A 14,447-nucleotide genomic window follows, 5' to 3' on the forward strand; every position below is an offset into this window, starting at 1 on the left:
GGAAGAGTGTTCGTAAAAAAGCAGCAAATGGTAGCAACCACAGATGCCAGCCAGTCAGGCTGGGGGCCAGTATGCGGAAGTCAATGAGTTCAAGGAATCTGGCCAAAAGAAATGAGTCAGAAACCTTCAAATGTAAGAGAACTAAGGGCAGTTCGTATGGCGTGCCTGCAGCTGCAAGACTGTTTAATGGGAAAAGATGTAATCATAAGATCGGACAACCAATCGGTAGTCTCTTGCATCAACAAGCAAGGCGGAACGCGGAGCAGAGAGTTAATGTCAGAAGTGGCAGAAATCTTTGCTTGGGCAGAGAACCATGTCAACAGTATTGGAGCAGTAGACAACAAGATATGGATCTCCACAGCGCTACCTCCGGAAGTGTTTCTTGATTCTCTAAACAAATATAGATGGAGAGAAGCAAGTCTCCAATAGTGTGGGGAAAAAATAGAACAATACAAAATTTCTGATTTAGTGAAGGTCCATGAACTAGATTTCAACTTCTTCCAAATCTCAGAGTGACTCACCTAGTCTAGCTAGGAGATGTTCCCATAACGGTTTCTTTATAGGCTGTTTAACATATAAAAAAATGAGAACTCACCAGGGGGCAGTGCCCTATTTTCATCCAAAGGTTTCTTTTATTTCCACATCCAAAGCGACAGGACAATAGGGATAATCCAAAATAACGATTTTATTCCTTAAAAGCAGGACATTCACCCTCCCACTGCACAAGAACGTTCCTCTCCCACCCGGAATGGAAGAGATAAAGTCCAGGTAGTGTAGATGACAGCACACAAGTAGATAGGGGGTCAGTCCAGAATTAAAATAATCCTTAAAACACCAACGCGTTTCGAACTAATACAGTTCTTCCTCAGGGTGAAGAGTATCTCTTCACCCTGAGGAAGAACTGTATTAGTTCGAAACGCGTTGGTGTTTTAAGGATTATTTTAATTCTGGACTGACCCCCTATCCACTTGTGTGCTGTCATCTACAAAATCAACCTCCGGTGGGCCTTAAAGCTCACTCAACTAGAGCTATGTCAACCTCTTGGGTGGAGAAGGAGTCCGCATCTCTAGAAGAAGTTCGGCAGGAAGGTGCTTGGTGCCGTTATATAAAAAAAGGAGAAAATAAATAAATATATAATATATATAAAAAAAACAAGTAAATACCGGGTATGTATAAATGGTGAAGTAACCATGTATATATGCTCCCACCCAGTATGTATAACTTCTTGGGTATTACCCATTAGTGGCTGCCATGGGGAAGTAGAGGAAAGTACAGATTCGTAAATGTTAATATGCTTTCCTCTACTCCACCATGGCAGCGTAGTTCCCACCCGTATATGTGGTTGTTATTTATGAGTACAAGCTGTATAACCAAGACACTGATACCTGTGTAGGAGGGGCTTATATAGGGGCAGTGTTCTTCTGTTTGTGTTTCCTTTCCAGTGAACTACCCTTCGGGACTCAACCCATTAGTGGTTGCCATGGTGGAGTAGAGGAAAGCATATTAACAGGTATGAATCTGTACTTTCTCAGGCTACAGGCGGCAAATCTACCTTCCTGCCATCATTGCCACCGGCTTCGAAAAGGCCTTATGGAGGACCGTCCTTTCGTGCCTTTCGAGGTACAGCAGGAGGCAGAGGGGCCTTCTCAGCATTTAGAGGAAGACTTGGTAGGGGAGCATCCACGTCAGTGCCCACAGCATCTACCGCTCGCCGTCAGGAGCAGAAGCCCCCTGAAAAGCCCGTTTCATGAGTCGATCCCCGACCACCTGGGAAGTCCTCAGGTGGGTGCAAGACTGTTAGATTTTACAGAGGAATGGAGACAGACTTGCACGGATTGGTGGGCTCAACAGGTGGTGTCAAAAGGGTACCAGCTGGAGTTCAGTTTTTTTCCTCCAGAATTTTTTTTTTCAGCAGGGCTCCCATTGTTGAAATAAAAAATGGAAGCTCTTGAGTCAGCGATACAAAAACTGTTACAATCGAGAGTTATTGTAACAGTTACGGTGGAGGTAGAGGTGGAAGGAAAAGGATTTTATTCAAATCTTTTTTTGGTGCCAAGACCAAATAGCACATTTCGTCCAATCCTAAATCTCAAGAGATTAAATCTCTTTATTGTTTACCGGAAATTCAAGATGGAGTCGGTGCGTTCAGTAGTAGCAGGACACGAACCAGAGGAATTTCTTATGTCTCTAGACATACGAGATGCGTATCTCCATGTTCCCATTGGGGAACCGCATCAGCAATTTCTTCGGTTCGCAATACAAAGGAACCATTTTCAATTCCGAGTACTTCCTTTCGGCCTGTCATGGGCACCTCGAATTTTTACCAAAACAATGGCGTGCATGGTGGCAGCCTTGCCATCAACAAGGGATCACCATCATCCCATATTTGGATGTTCTCCTTCCTAAAGCCCCATCCAGGGACAGGTTGGTGGCAGATGCTTACCGTACATATAAATTCCTGATCCAACATGGCTGGATAATCAATTTTTCAAAATCCCAGTTACAGCCTTCCCAGAGGCTCTTGTTCCTAGGACTTCTGTTCGACACGGTCCAACACGGACTATTTCTTCCTTCGGACAAGATTTCGTCCCTCCAAGCCTTGGTGAGACAGGTGTTGGAGGCAAAACTTCTCAAAGTTCACCTCTGTATAAAGTTACTGGGGAAGATGCTAGCCACTTTCGAGGCTCTTCAGTATGGGAGGTTCCGATCCAGGACTTTTCAATTGGATATCCTTTCCCAATGGTCGGGGTCTCACCTTCAAATGCGGAAACGCATATTTCTGAAACACCAAACAAGAATCTCTGCTGTGGTGGCTTTGCACAGACCATTTTTTCTAGAAGGGTCGTCCATTTGGTCTCCTAGGTTGGGGCGCGGTGACTCAGTCATTTCAGGGTCGGTGGTCCCGACAAGAGTGTTAGCTTCATATCAATCTCCTCGAGATAAGAGCAATTTGGTTGGTATTACGTCAAGCCTCTCACCTACTTCAAGGGAGAGCAATTCAGGTGCAGTCGGACAATGCCACCGCAGTGGCATATCTCAACAGGCAAGGGGGCACGAGGAGTCGGGCTGCAATGAGAGAGGTTCGTCCGATTTTTCTCTGGGCAGAGCACAATGCGAGTCTGTCAGCAGTGTTTCTACCTGGGGTAGACAATTAGGAGGCAGGCTACTTGAGTCGACAGGACCTCCACCTAGGGGAGTGGGCTCTGAATCCAGAAGTATTCCACCAGTTGACACTCAGGTGGGGCAAGCCTCAAGTGAACTTGATGGCATCTAGAAGGAACAACAAGCTCCCCCTATACTTTGCAAGATCAAGAGACCCAGCGGCAGTGGCGACAGATGTTTTCTCTGTTCAGTGGCGGTTCAGTCTAGTTTATGCCTTCCCACCATTTCCACTCCTGCCTCGGCTTCTCAAGAAAATCAAGAGAGAATCAGCCATTGTGATCCTGATCGCTCCAAATTGGCCGAGGAGGTCTTGTTACACGGACCTCAGATGCTTGCTAGTGGACGATCCATGGAGATTGCCACTCAGGGAAGATCTTCTGCAAGGACCGTGCATTTACCCAGACTTACCTCGTCTTCATTGGACGGCATGGCTGTTGAAGCCGAATTATTAAGAAGATGCGGTATTCCACAGGTGGCTATCCCTACCATGGTTAGAGCGAGGAAGGAGGTCACATCAGCTCACAATCATCAGATCTGGAAGACTTATATCATATGGTGTGAAAGCCGTCAGTTGCCAAAGGGAGTTTTTTCTTTGGCTCATCTTCTTCGTTTTCTACAATCCGGTTTCACAAAGGGATTAAGTCTAAGCACATTGAAGGTCTAAATTTCGGCCTTGTCTGTGTTCTTTCACAGAAGGTTAGCCCTAATCCCAGAGGTTCAAACCTTTTTAAAAGGGGTTCTTCGATTTATTTATTTAATTAATACAAAGGTGCCACACTGGGGGATATAAAGTACATATAAATTCTCAGCTCCTTAAAGTTTTAAGGATTCATTTTCAGCCTATACCCAATTAAAGATTGCTACATCCAGAGGACTCCTAAGAGGTGCCTGCAATACGTGCACATTTATGCTATTTTGATAAGATACACAGTAACATTTTGTACCAATAAGAATCCACTTTCCTTTTGTTACCATTTGACACAATATTATTAAAGCAGGCCACTGCAGGATTATAATAATACACGGAGTGTCTAATTTGGTACATAGAAGGCTGGTCTCACATTGATCTACACAATCTAACATATATTTCCGCACACGCGGCACGCTTGCACGTGCATTTTTTAAATATGTACCTCCTCTTATTTGTATGTGTATATGTGCTTTTTATTTTTCGCTTGTTTTAGAATTAAACTAATAAAAGTTAGATTTTAGGACTCAGTATCTTTCTATTGGTGCACCACACCGAGACAAATCTTTCTACATGCAGCAAGTCCCAGTTACTGTGTTCACAACACACAACCCGTAATTAAATTTCTACATCTGAATCCAAAACAATGACACTCTCCACCCACTCTGTAAAAACGCCGCCCATTTTTGGCCCTGTGAGTTGGGACAGGACGGTGTTACCGACTTCTGGAGGCTGGTTTTGTGATTCTGTTCTTTTCCTCTCTTCCCCTCATTTCCCCTTTTGCAGGTTCTCAGCTACCCTGTTTCCATGGATCCAGCACCATCCGAAACCTGAAGGAACGGTTCCACATGAACATGACTGAGGAACAGCTCCAGGTTCTGGTGGAGCAGATGGTGGATGGGAGTATGAGATCAATCACAACCAAACTGTATGATGGTTTCCAGTACTTGACCAATGGCATAATGTGAAGGCCGGAAACGGTGCCCATGGCAGTGCCCTTCCTGTCTGCTGGCCACTCCCCTGTACCAGACTTTTATTTTGTAGCACGGGGAGAAGAGAGTGGCCGGCCTGTCATCCTTTTAGGCTGGATCGTACTGGGGAGGTCTGACCGGGGTGATGGAACATTAGAAGAGTCTAGAGACCACTATGCAGACAATATTTCTACCCGAATCTACAGTATTCACCCGTGCACCTCTGCACATCTCTTCCGCAGGACTAACCCTTATTGTTTCCACAAATGCTCTTTGCCTTATTAAGTGCAGAACAGATTATCATCCTGTAAACCCCCCCCCCCCCAATCGTACGTTTACACCCCCACCATCTGCTTTCTGTGTCATCTAATTTTCTCTTCCAGAAAACTGTGACACCCCCAGGGTTGAGGTGTAAAATAATCATTGCTACATCTTCATTATGGTTCCTAAAATCTTGTTTTATTTGCTCTCCCCCGTCACAGAACTTATTGTGACTTTATTCTTCCACCATTGACTTTTGGGCAGGAACTTATCCTATCCACCTGTGGTGTGTATTGCCCTGATCCACCACCACCAACCCCATTCCTTCCCCACCAGAGACCACTGCGGTCACCTGCTGTTGGACATAGGTATCTATGGTTTAAAGGGTTCCCTTCAGATACTCTTAAGCCCCGCACTAAGGCCAGGCAGAGTGATACCTCATTGACCTATTCCTGTGAGTCAACCAGGACTTTACATCTGCAAAATACATTATTATAATCTTAAAATCATCATATGTTTATCATACCGTCTTCATCGTCTGTTATCTTACATCAATACATGTACATACTCTACATGCTACCTTACACAGGGTGAGCGCTAAGTATATACCCTCTCTTTCAGGTACAAAGCTTTCACAGAGACCTAGATATCAGCATTGTGTTCATGGCACCCTTGGGCCAAAAATGTTGTATTGAGGAATTTGGTGTTCATGGTGCTTAAATGTCTCCCATGGGGTCAGTCACCGTATGTGGTCGGGGACGACGACGACATACTTTATGCTTGGCACCAACCAGCACTGGTATTGCCTATCTGTCACACTAGCAGTGGCACCAGCTGGAGTGTAACGGAGGCTAGGTGCCTTGATGTAAGGTTTTTGCATAATCGACGGAAGGGAGTGATGCAATTGGATAAAAGAAAACCAGGTTTAATAAAGATACTGTGATACAGGAGATGAATAGTGGCACAAAGGTAATACTGAAGATATGCGATCGTAGTGGGTGGAGCACGAGGTTGAAATCTGAAGATGGCTTGAAGTGTAGATTGGATAATAAACGTAAACTTGAATAATCGAACTGAAGAATATACTTGGAAAGATGATTGGATTGATGATTGAAGAATTGAATGAAAGATTGGATGATTGGACAGTTGGGTGGTTGGACGATTGGAATCTGGAAGGAATAATAGCAGGCCTGAATGGCTGTGACCAGGAGGGTTGCAGGTGAAGTGACCGTCAGGTGAGGAAAAGGGTGATCCCCTTTGGGGGGCTAACCTTGTCCGGACCGTAGAGGCGACAGCAGGGTCCCGCAGGTGGATGGTCGAGTACAGCAGGCAAGCAGAAGGATTCCTCTTGGAGATATCTGGCAGGCAGCAGCGCTGTCAGCAGGAGGGAGTCAGATGTCTAGGGAAGGACATCATTGTACTGACTGACTCCTAGACCTAGTCAGTCAGTATTTATCAGGAGGGCTGCACTGCAATTGCTTGGAGCTGATTGGCAGTGCAGTCCCATTGGAGAAACCAGATGGCCGCCGCCTACGGGCGGCGACAGTTCCCAGCCTGCAGGAAGCATGTGCAGCACACTCCAGGCTGTGTGTCTAGCAAGGCCCAAACAGGCACAGAGCATCATGGAGCCTCAGGCCCCATGCCGAGCAGTACCCGCATGTCACCAGCGCGCACGTCATCACTGTCACCAGCAGGTGACAGCGCGATAGTACACAGCCCAGCAACCTGGGGACTGACAGCGGAGGTAAGCACCAGAGCATGTACTGCCCTATTAGGGACCCCAGGGGTAACCATAGTATGTGAGGCATGGGTTGCAGCCATGGTGGTCGTGACACTATCTCATGGACCATAAGTCCTGGACCACTAACTTGTGGCACCTAGTATTTAATCACTTCCATAGAACATCTCCTCAGCAAACCACCTGGAAATCACATATAATTGGTAATGGTGTCAGGGGCGAGGGGTTGTAAGATTATGGGGATGTGGACTATGGGTAGGCTGCAATCGGGTGCTGAGAAGACTGTACGGAGCCTGTATTGAGTGTGGGCAAATGGTTTTCCATTTGGAGCTTGGTAAAGCTCCATGGTCCATGGTATCTATATTGACAGGAGATCCCTCTGCCTAATCCTAGAACCGTGTGACTCCTCTCCCTATTGTGTGCAATATGCTATGGATCCCACAATGGTGAAACCTTTTGAGGGGAAATATAATGGGCAATGGCAGAAGTAGTAGTACGTTTATTTATAAGGCGCTACAAAGTGTCCGCAGCGCCGTACATGGCAAACAAAAAAAAAAAATTACAAGGTAACGTACTGGGTGTGTTGATAAAATACAGCATAAATAGGGGTATAGCTGGTAGAACTAAAATCATCATCAGTTCAGAAGTAGGTGTGGAAATTGTCGAGGAGACTGAAGATGAGTTAGAGGAAGGGAAGAACAGGACAGGAGCACAGGTGAGGTAATGAGGTAGGGTGAGTACGTGAGGAAGGAGGGCCCTGCTCATAAGAGTTAACATACTAAAAATAGGTGGGTGGACGAACGAAAAACAATAGGATAAGTAGGAACGGAGGCAGGATAGGAGGATCAAAAGAGGTTAGGAGGAGGGATAGGTTCTCCAGCCTCTCCCACCACTTCCTGTTTTAGTGCAGTGGTTCCTAAACTTTTTTGAATCGGGGCCCCCTGAAGTATTGAAATTTATCACGGGGCCCCTGGGATTAAAGTTTATTTTTGAGCTTTTTGTTTTAAATTAAGTAAATTGTGTCCTGTCTTGCGCCTCTTGGGGGCAGAATTGAGCACTTTTTAAGTGACAAAAGTCATGGGTGTCACGACCACCATCTCAGCTACCCTGGCTCCCTGTGCTGTCCCGGTCACACAGACCTCTGATGTGTTACCCTCTTCGTGGCCCTCACCTCTGCTGCTGATACTCATGCCGGCGGTCTGCGTTCTGTCACTCTGTCATCGCCAGGTGACAGTTGTGGTGTGCAGTCTCCTGCTGTGCGGGCTCCGGGTGGCGTGAGGCACGAGTCGCCATGATGGTGTCCGTATCATGTTAGGCCTCAGGCTGGGAAGCGCCAGCTGCAGCGCCTCCGCGTATGTTCTCCGCCGGCTGGTTTCTGTCGCCGCAGCTGGCGGCGGCCATCTTCCTGGCTCCCAGTGTGATGTCACACGCGCAGCCTATCACTGCTTAGCTCAACCCTTAAATACTGACTAGCCGGGCCAGACCGGCAGTCAGTACAATGATGTCCACCCGTTAGCATCATTGGACATTCCTGGCTATCCCTGTTGTATCCACTACAGGCATCTCTTGTTTCACTTTTGGTGAAAGTCTATCCTGATCTTCCTGCTGATCGTCTACTGCTCCACCATATCGTCCACGGGAATCCTCTGCCACCTATTAGGACAAGGTTAACCCCCCAAAGGGTGTCATCTTAATCCTTGCCTCCTGACGGTTATTATCTGTAGTCCGCATCCCTGGTTCTGCAGCTACGATCTCATTCAGCACAGATTTCAACTCGACTTCATCTTGTTCTCATTGCCTTCTTCATCCAATCTTTCATTCAATCATCCAACCTTCCAATCCATTCAACTTCTCAATCATCTTCAAGCTCTTCCAATAAGTATTGTTTATTTATCAATATCTACAGTAATTCATTGTGCCATCATTCATATCTTGTACCGCAGTATCTTCATTAAAAAAGGTTTAATTTTATTCAATTGCTTCACTCCAGTCTGTCGTTCATGCAATAGCCCTACATTAAAGCACCCAGCTACACTCCGTTACACTCCGGCTGGTGCTTCATGAATCGTGACAATGGGATAGCATTAGATTAAAGTATTGTTCGGACATTCAACATTCCTCGATCTGCAGGTACATAATAGGAATATCTCTTAGAAGATGTAACCGTGCACAGTTCAGTGTCCAACCACGGGTGCCTTTTTTAATTGTGACCTACGACGTCTGGCCAGACTTGCCCGTGGCACACAGCGTTACATCTGGGTTTATGATATTGCTAGGTGGACCCTGGTGGATTAGCAGCATGTGACATAGTCTGATCAGACCCGGTTCCAGTTGTTTCAAGCCCTACAGTAGGGTTTGGGTGTGAGGCCCGACCCCATGGACCCCATTTTTAAAGCAAGGCACAATGCAGGCTCATAGATTCTGGGCCACACATCCAAGGATGGGTTCCCGTGTTGTGCATAAGTGTGCGGGAATGGCCCATGGGTTTTATTCTGGAGAAATCCATTGGTGGTTCAGCCTTCGATGACCCCTTAGAACGCATGCATAGACCGTTGCTGGCATCTGACAATAGGCCTCCGTGGCCGATGGTAACCTTAGATGGTAAAACTAGGTACCATTCCCTGGCGTCCCTACACTGTGTGCGCTGTCATGCCGATATAACGGGTGGCTGATTAGTACATTTAGGCTGCGGTTGCCCAGAGCCCTATGGCATACCTAGTGGAGTCACCGCCATATGTCAGATATCAGGATTACATAAACTGGTGTAAGCAAAACCCCTTTCAGCCAAAAACCTGGGAATTTACCGGGGCAAAAGGAGCAGACCCAGGTAGATAGTCTGTGACCCTAAAATCGACCAAAGGTCCGTGCCCGGCTTATATCTGTCTGTCACGAAGCGGGTTACTCAGAGAAGTTGCTGATTGGCTGCTCAGGGATGCCTGGGGCTCCTCCCATTCCCAAGCACACAAGTCACCCCCCCAGTTTGAATGACCTCACTTACGCCAAGACCGTATCATCCCCTTTACTGCACTTTATTGGCTGCAGAGCAATGTGGCCACAATGTGGGGCAGTGGGTAACTTGCTGGCTACACATCAGACCAACTTTCATCCAACCACCCAACTAGTTGGTTGGTTGGACTGAAAATCTGGTACTGGATGGGGGCAAATGCTAATAAGCAATTTGCGCACAAACTCAGGAGAATGGACAAAAACATTCAGTAAAATTGTTTAAATCAAATAGGTCCAACTACAGCACATTGTCTGAGTGACAGTTGTTGTCCATTTTCAGATCTGGGAAACAAATGACTTCATTACAAATTACATTTGCTCCTATCCAGTTCCAGGTTTTTTTTCCATCTGATCCAAACAACTAGTTGGATGGTTGGAGGAAAGTTGGTGTGATGTGTGGCCAGCACAATGTGCAGGTAGTACCTCCTGTGTCCTCCAGGTGGCAATGTCTCACCACCTCCCACCCTGTGCAGAGCTCACCTGGAGCCGCCCAGGTGAGGGAGGGGGAGACTTGGGAGTGTGAGAGAGACCTGGCCGGGACATCCAGAGACCACCAGGTTCACACAGAGACCCCAGCAGGAGCACAGAGAGACCCCAGCAGGAGCACAGAGAGGCCACCTGGAAGCATTAAGAGAGCCCAGGGGGAGCCCTGAGAGACTGCAGCAGGAAGGGTGAGAGACACCTGGAAGGAGTGTGATAAGGAACCAAGAATGTGGGTGTGAGACCCACAGGAAGAGACCACTGGGAAGCGAGTTGTGAGAGCGGCATTATGGTAAGGCCAGGTGTATAGTGCTACATGTGACCCTCGGCTGCTGTATATCACTCACTGACCTTATTACACTATATACCGTATAGTAACTGTTATTGCTGTACTGCACCGTAACAATGCAACTGCTTCCTGGTATGGTCATGCTGGGACTTATAGTGAGTGCACAGACTCCCCCATAGACAGCTAGTATCAGGGTTAGACACCCCCCACCTACTGGGAGGACCGGGCTGTGCTGGTCATGCTGGGACTTGTAGTGGATGCACAGACTCCCCCATAGACAGCTAGTATCAGGGTTACAGACACCCCCCACCTACTGGGAGGACCGGGCTGTGCTGGTCATGCTGAGACTTGCAGTGGATGCACAGACTCCCCCATAGACAGCTAGTATCAGGGTTACAGACACCCCCCACCTACTGGGAGGACCGGGCTGTGCTGGTCATGCTGAGACTTGCAGTGGATGCACAGACTCCCCCATAGACAGCTAGTATCAGGGTTACAGACACCCCCCACCTACTGGGAGGACCGGGCTGTGCTGGTCATGCTGGGACTTGTAGTGGATGCACAGACTCCCCCATAGACAGCTAGTATCAGGGTTACAGACACCCCCCACCTACTGGGAGGACCGGGCTGTGCTGGTTCATGCTGAGACTTGTAGTGGATGCACAGACTCCCCCATAGACAGCTAGTATCAGGGTTACAGACACCCCCCACCTACTGGGAGGACCGGGCTGTGCTGGTCATGCTGAGACTTGTAGTGCATGCACAGACTCCCCCATAGACAGCTAGTATCAGGGTTACAGACACCCCCCACCTACTGGGAGGACCGGGCTGTGCTGGTCATGCTGAGACTTGTAGTGGATGCACAAACTCCCCCATAGACAGCTAGTATCAGGGTTACAGACCCCCCCCCCCCCCACCACCACCACCTACTGGGAGGACCGGGCTGTGCTGGTCATGCTGGGACTTGTAGTGCATGCTACTAATATTGGGGAAGTAGCTACAGAGACTCCCAAATATGAGGGCCAGTATCAGGATTACAGCCCCCCTCCCTACTGGGAGGACCGGGCTGTGCTGGTCATGCTGGGACTTGTAGTGCATGCTACTAGTATTGGGGAAGTAGCTACAGAGACTCCCAAATATGAGGGCCAGTATCAGGATTACAGCCCCCCTCCCTACTGGGAGGACCAGGCTGTGCTGGTCATGCTGAGACTTGTAGTGCATGCTACTAGTATTGGGGAAGTAGCTACAGAGACTCCCACCAATGAGGGCCAGTATCAGGATTACAGCCCCCCTCCCTACTGGGAGGACCGGCTGTGCTGGTCATGCTGAGACTTGTAGTGCATGCTACTAGTATTGGGGAAGTAGCTACAGAGACTCCCACCAATGAGGGCCAGTATCAGGATTACAGCCCCCCTCCCTACTGGGAGGACCAGGCTGTGCTGGTCATGCTGAGACTTGTAGTGCATGCTACTAGTATTGGGGAAGTAGCTACAGAGACTCCCACCAATGAGGGCCAGTATCAGGATTACAGCCCCCCTCCCTACTGGGAGGACCAGGCTGTGCTGGTCATGCTGAGACTTGTAGTGCATGCTACTAGTATTGGGGAAGTAGCTACAGAGACTCCCACCAATGAGGGCCAGTATCAGGATTACAGCCCCCCTCCCTACTGGGAGGACCGGCTGTGCTGGTCATGCTGAGACTTGTAGTGCATGCTACTAGTATTGGGGAAGTAGCTACAGAGACTCCCACCAATGAGGGCCAGTATCAGGATTACAGCCCCCCTCCCTACTGGGAGGACCGGTCTGTGCTGGTCCTGTGGAGATGAGGTGATTACCATCAGAATACAGGGTAATGTAGTGATACTGCTCTGTCTCTGGGTCCCCCCCTTATAGGGTGGTCCCTGTATGGGAACCCTATGCCAGGTCTGGGGACAAGGAGAATGTCAGTGTCACGTACAGTAACAAATCAGGATGTAGCTTTCACTTCTCCAGCGCTGCATTGAATGTAAGCCAGCGTCTCATTGGTCTTATACCAGGGACACCCCTCTGCCTTGTGCTGCTTCCTCACTGTCCCCCTGTGAGAGCGTGTGCTGATTAGTGACCCTTGTATCCCATCACCAGAAACCTCACCCAGATTGGCCCTCCTTGTTGTGTCGGGGTCAGAGGTGCGGTGTATGTGTGTGTGTGTGTATATAATTATTGTAGCCATAGATATACAGGTACAGACAGCGCTGCGGCGTATGTCAGTAAATGTTAGTAAGAGAACTGGCTGGGTTACCCTGAGATAATGATTTCTGTAGAACAAGCTCCTGATGGTAATAACGGCCTCAGGAAGTGCTGGAATCCCTTAGCATTGTATGTAATGAGGGGGAGGAGTCAGGCTGTGGTGATGAGGGGGAGTAGGGATCATTCCCACAGCCTAGCGGCATAGTAGGGAGCAAACATGGTAATAACCAGCACAGCCACAAGTGGGGATCACCTGCATTTATCAGGAGTAATCTACCGAACCCGTGTCGTTATACTCTGTCCCTGCGCCATGATGCTGCCGCAGAGGGAGGCGGCGTCTACTCCATGGAATTATTGGGGCAGATGTATTAAGCCTGGTGAAGAGATAAACTGGAGATAAAGTGGAAGGAGATAACGCACCAGCCAATCAACTCCGAACTGTCATATTTCAAACACAGCTGATTGGCTGGTGTGTTATCACCTTCCACTTTATCTCTAGTTTATCTCTTCGCCAAGCTTAATACATCTGCCCCAATATGCCGCCATTTCCGGACAATTTACCGCCAGTCCCCTTTTCCAAATAGGTCACTGTCCCCCACTCCTATACCACCAGTTTGTCTCCACCCCTTTAGCTCTATTTAAAGATGGCCGCTGTATGTCCGCCATATTGATGCAGGCACGCACATTGCTATTGAGGACACCCGGCGCAATCTGTGGTCAATGGCGGGCATTGTCTGGTGGCGGCCGAAGCTGAAATTCTCATTATAAATGTCTGATGGGATCATTTGTATGTACATGTAGTGCTCGCGCTATGTCACAAATAGCCGCAATTCATGCCCTCACTGGCATGAGGCACCATTCATCAGACAATGGTTTCCAGTGACATGATATACCACAAAATGGCCGCCACTCAGGGGATCCCGGGCACCCACTATGTGCCCATAATGACAGTACTGGGGCCCCGGCTAGGTGGTACATAGATATATTATCGGGAGATGTACCAAAGAAAGCTGGGAGAGAGAGATAAAGTGGACGGAGATTAAGCACCAACCAATCAGTTCGTTTTCCTTACTCAGCCTGTCACATGGCAGTAAGGATCTGATTGGCCGGTACTTTATCTCTCTCCAATACTTAGTTCATCTGCCCCATAGCCTGTAACATGGCAGTAAGGAGCTGACTGGCCGGTACTTTATCGCTCTCCAATACTTAATCCATTTCCCCCATAGCCTGTAACATGGCAGTAAGGAGCTGACTGGCCGATACTTTATCTCTCTCCAATACTTAGTACATCTGCCCCATAGCCTGTAACATGGCAGTAAGGAGCTGATTGGCCGGTACTTTATCACTCTCCAATACTTAGTACATCTCCCCAATAGCCTGTAACATGGCAGTAAGGAGCTGACGCTGGTAGTTTATCTCTCTCCAATACTTAGTCCATCTCCCCCATAGCCTGTAACATGGCAGTAAGGATCTGACTGGCTGATACTTTATCGCTCTCCAATACTTAGTACATCTCCCCCATAGCCTGTAACATGGCAGTAAGGATCTGACAGGCCGATACTTTATCGCTCTCCAATACTTAGTACATCTCCCCCATAGACTGTAACATGGCAGTAAGGAGCTGACT

At 48.1% G+C, this 14,447-nt stretch overlaps 1 protein-coding gene across 1 annotated transcript in view; it reads left to right on the plus strand.

The window, feature by feature from the left end:
- Positions 1-10,191: 10,191 nt before the first annotated feature.
- The window catches only part of LOC146049656 (unconventional myosin-Ie-like), a 48,096-nt gene continuing 43,840 nt past the window's right edge, over positions 10,192-14,447 (plus strand). Inside the window, exon 1 of the mRNA XM_083166215.1 lies at positions 10,192-10,598. Within this exon, the coding sequence (XP_083022341.1) occupies positions 10,596-10,598 (3 nt within the window). The 5' untranslated portion in view covers positions 10,192-10,595. The remainder of the gene's footprint in view (positions 10,599-14,447) is intronic.

This window comes from Crinia signifera, chromosome 12 (assembly GCF_055691185.1).
Source record: "Crinia signifera chromosome 12, ASM5569118v1, whole genome shotgun sequence".
In the NCBI taxonomy this organism is placed as follows: domain Eukaryota; kingdom Metazoa; phylum Chordata; class Amphibia; order Anura; family Myobatrachidae; genus Crinia; species Crinia signifera.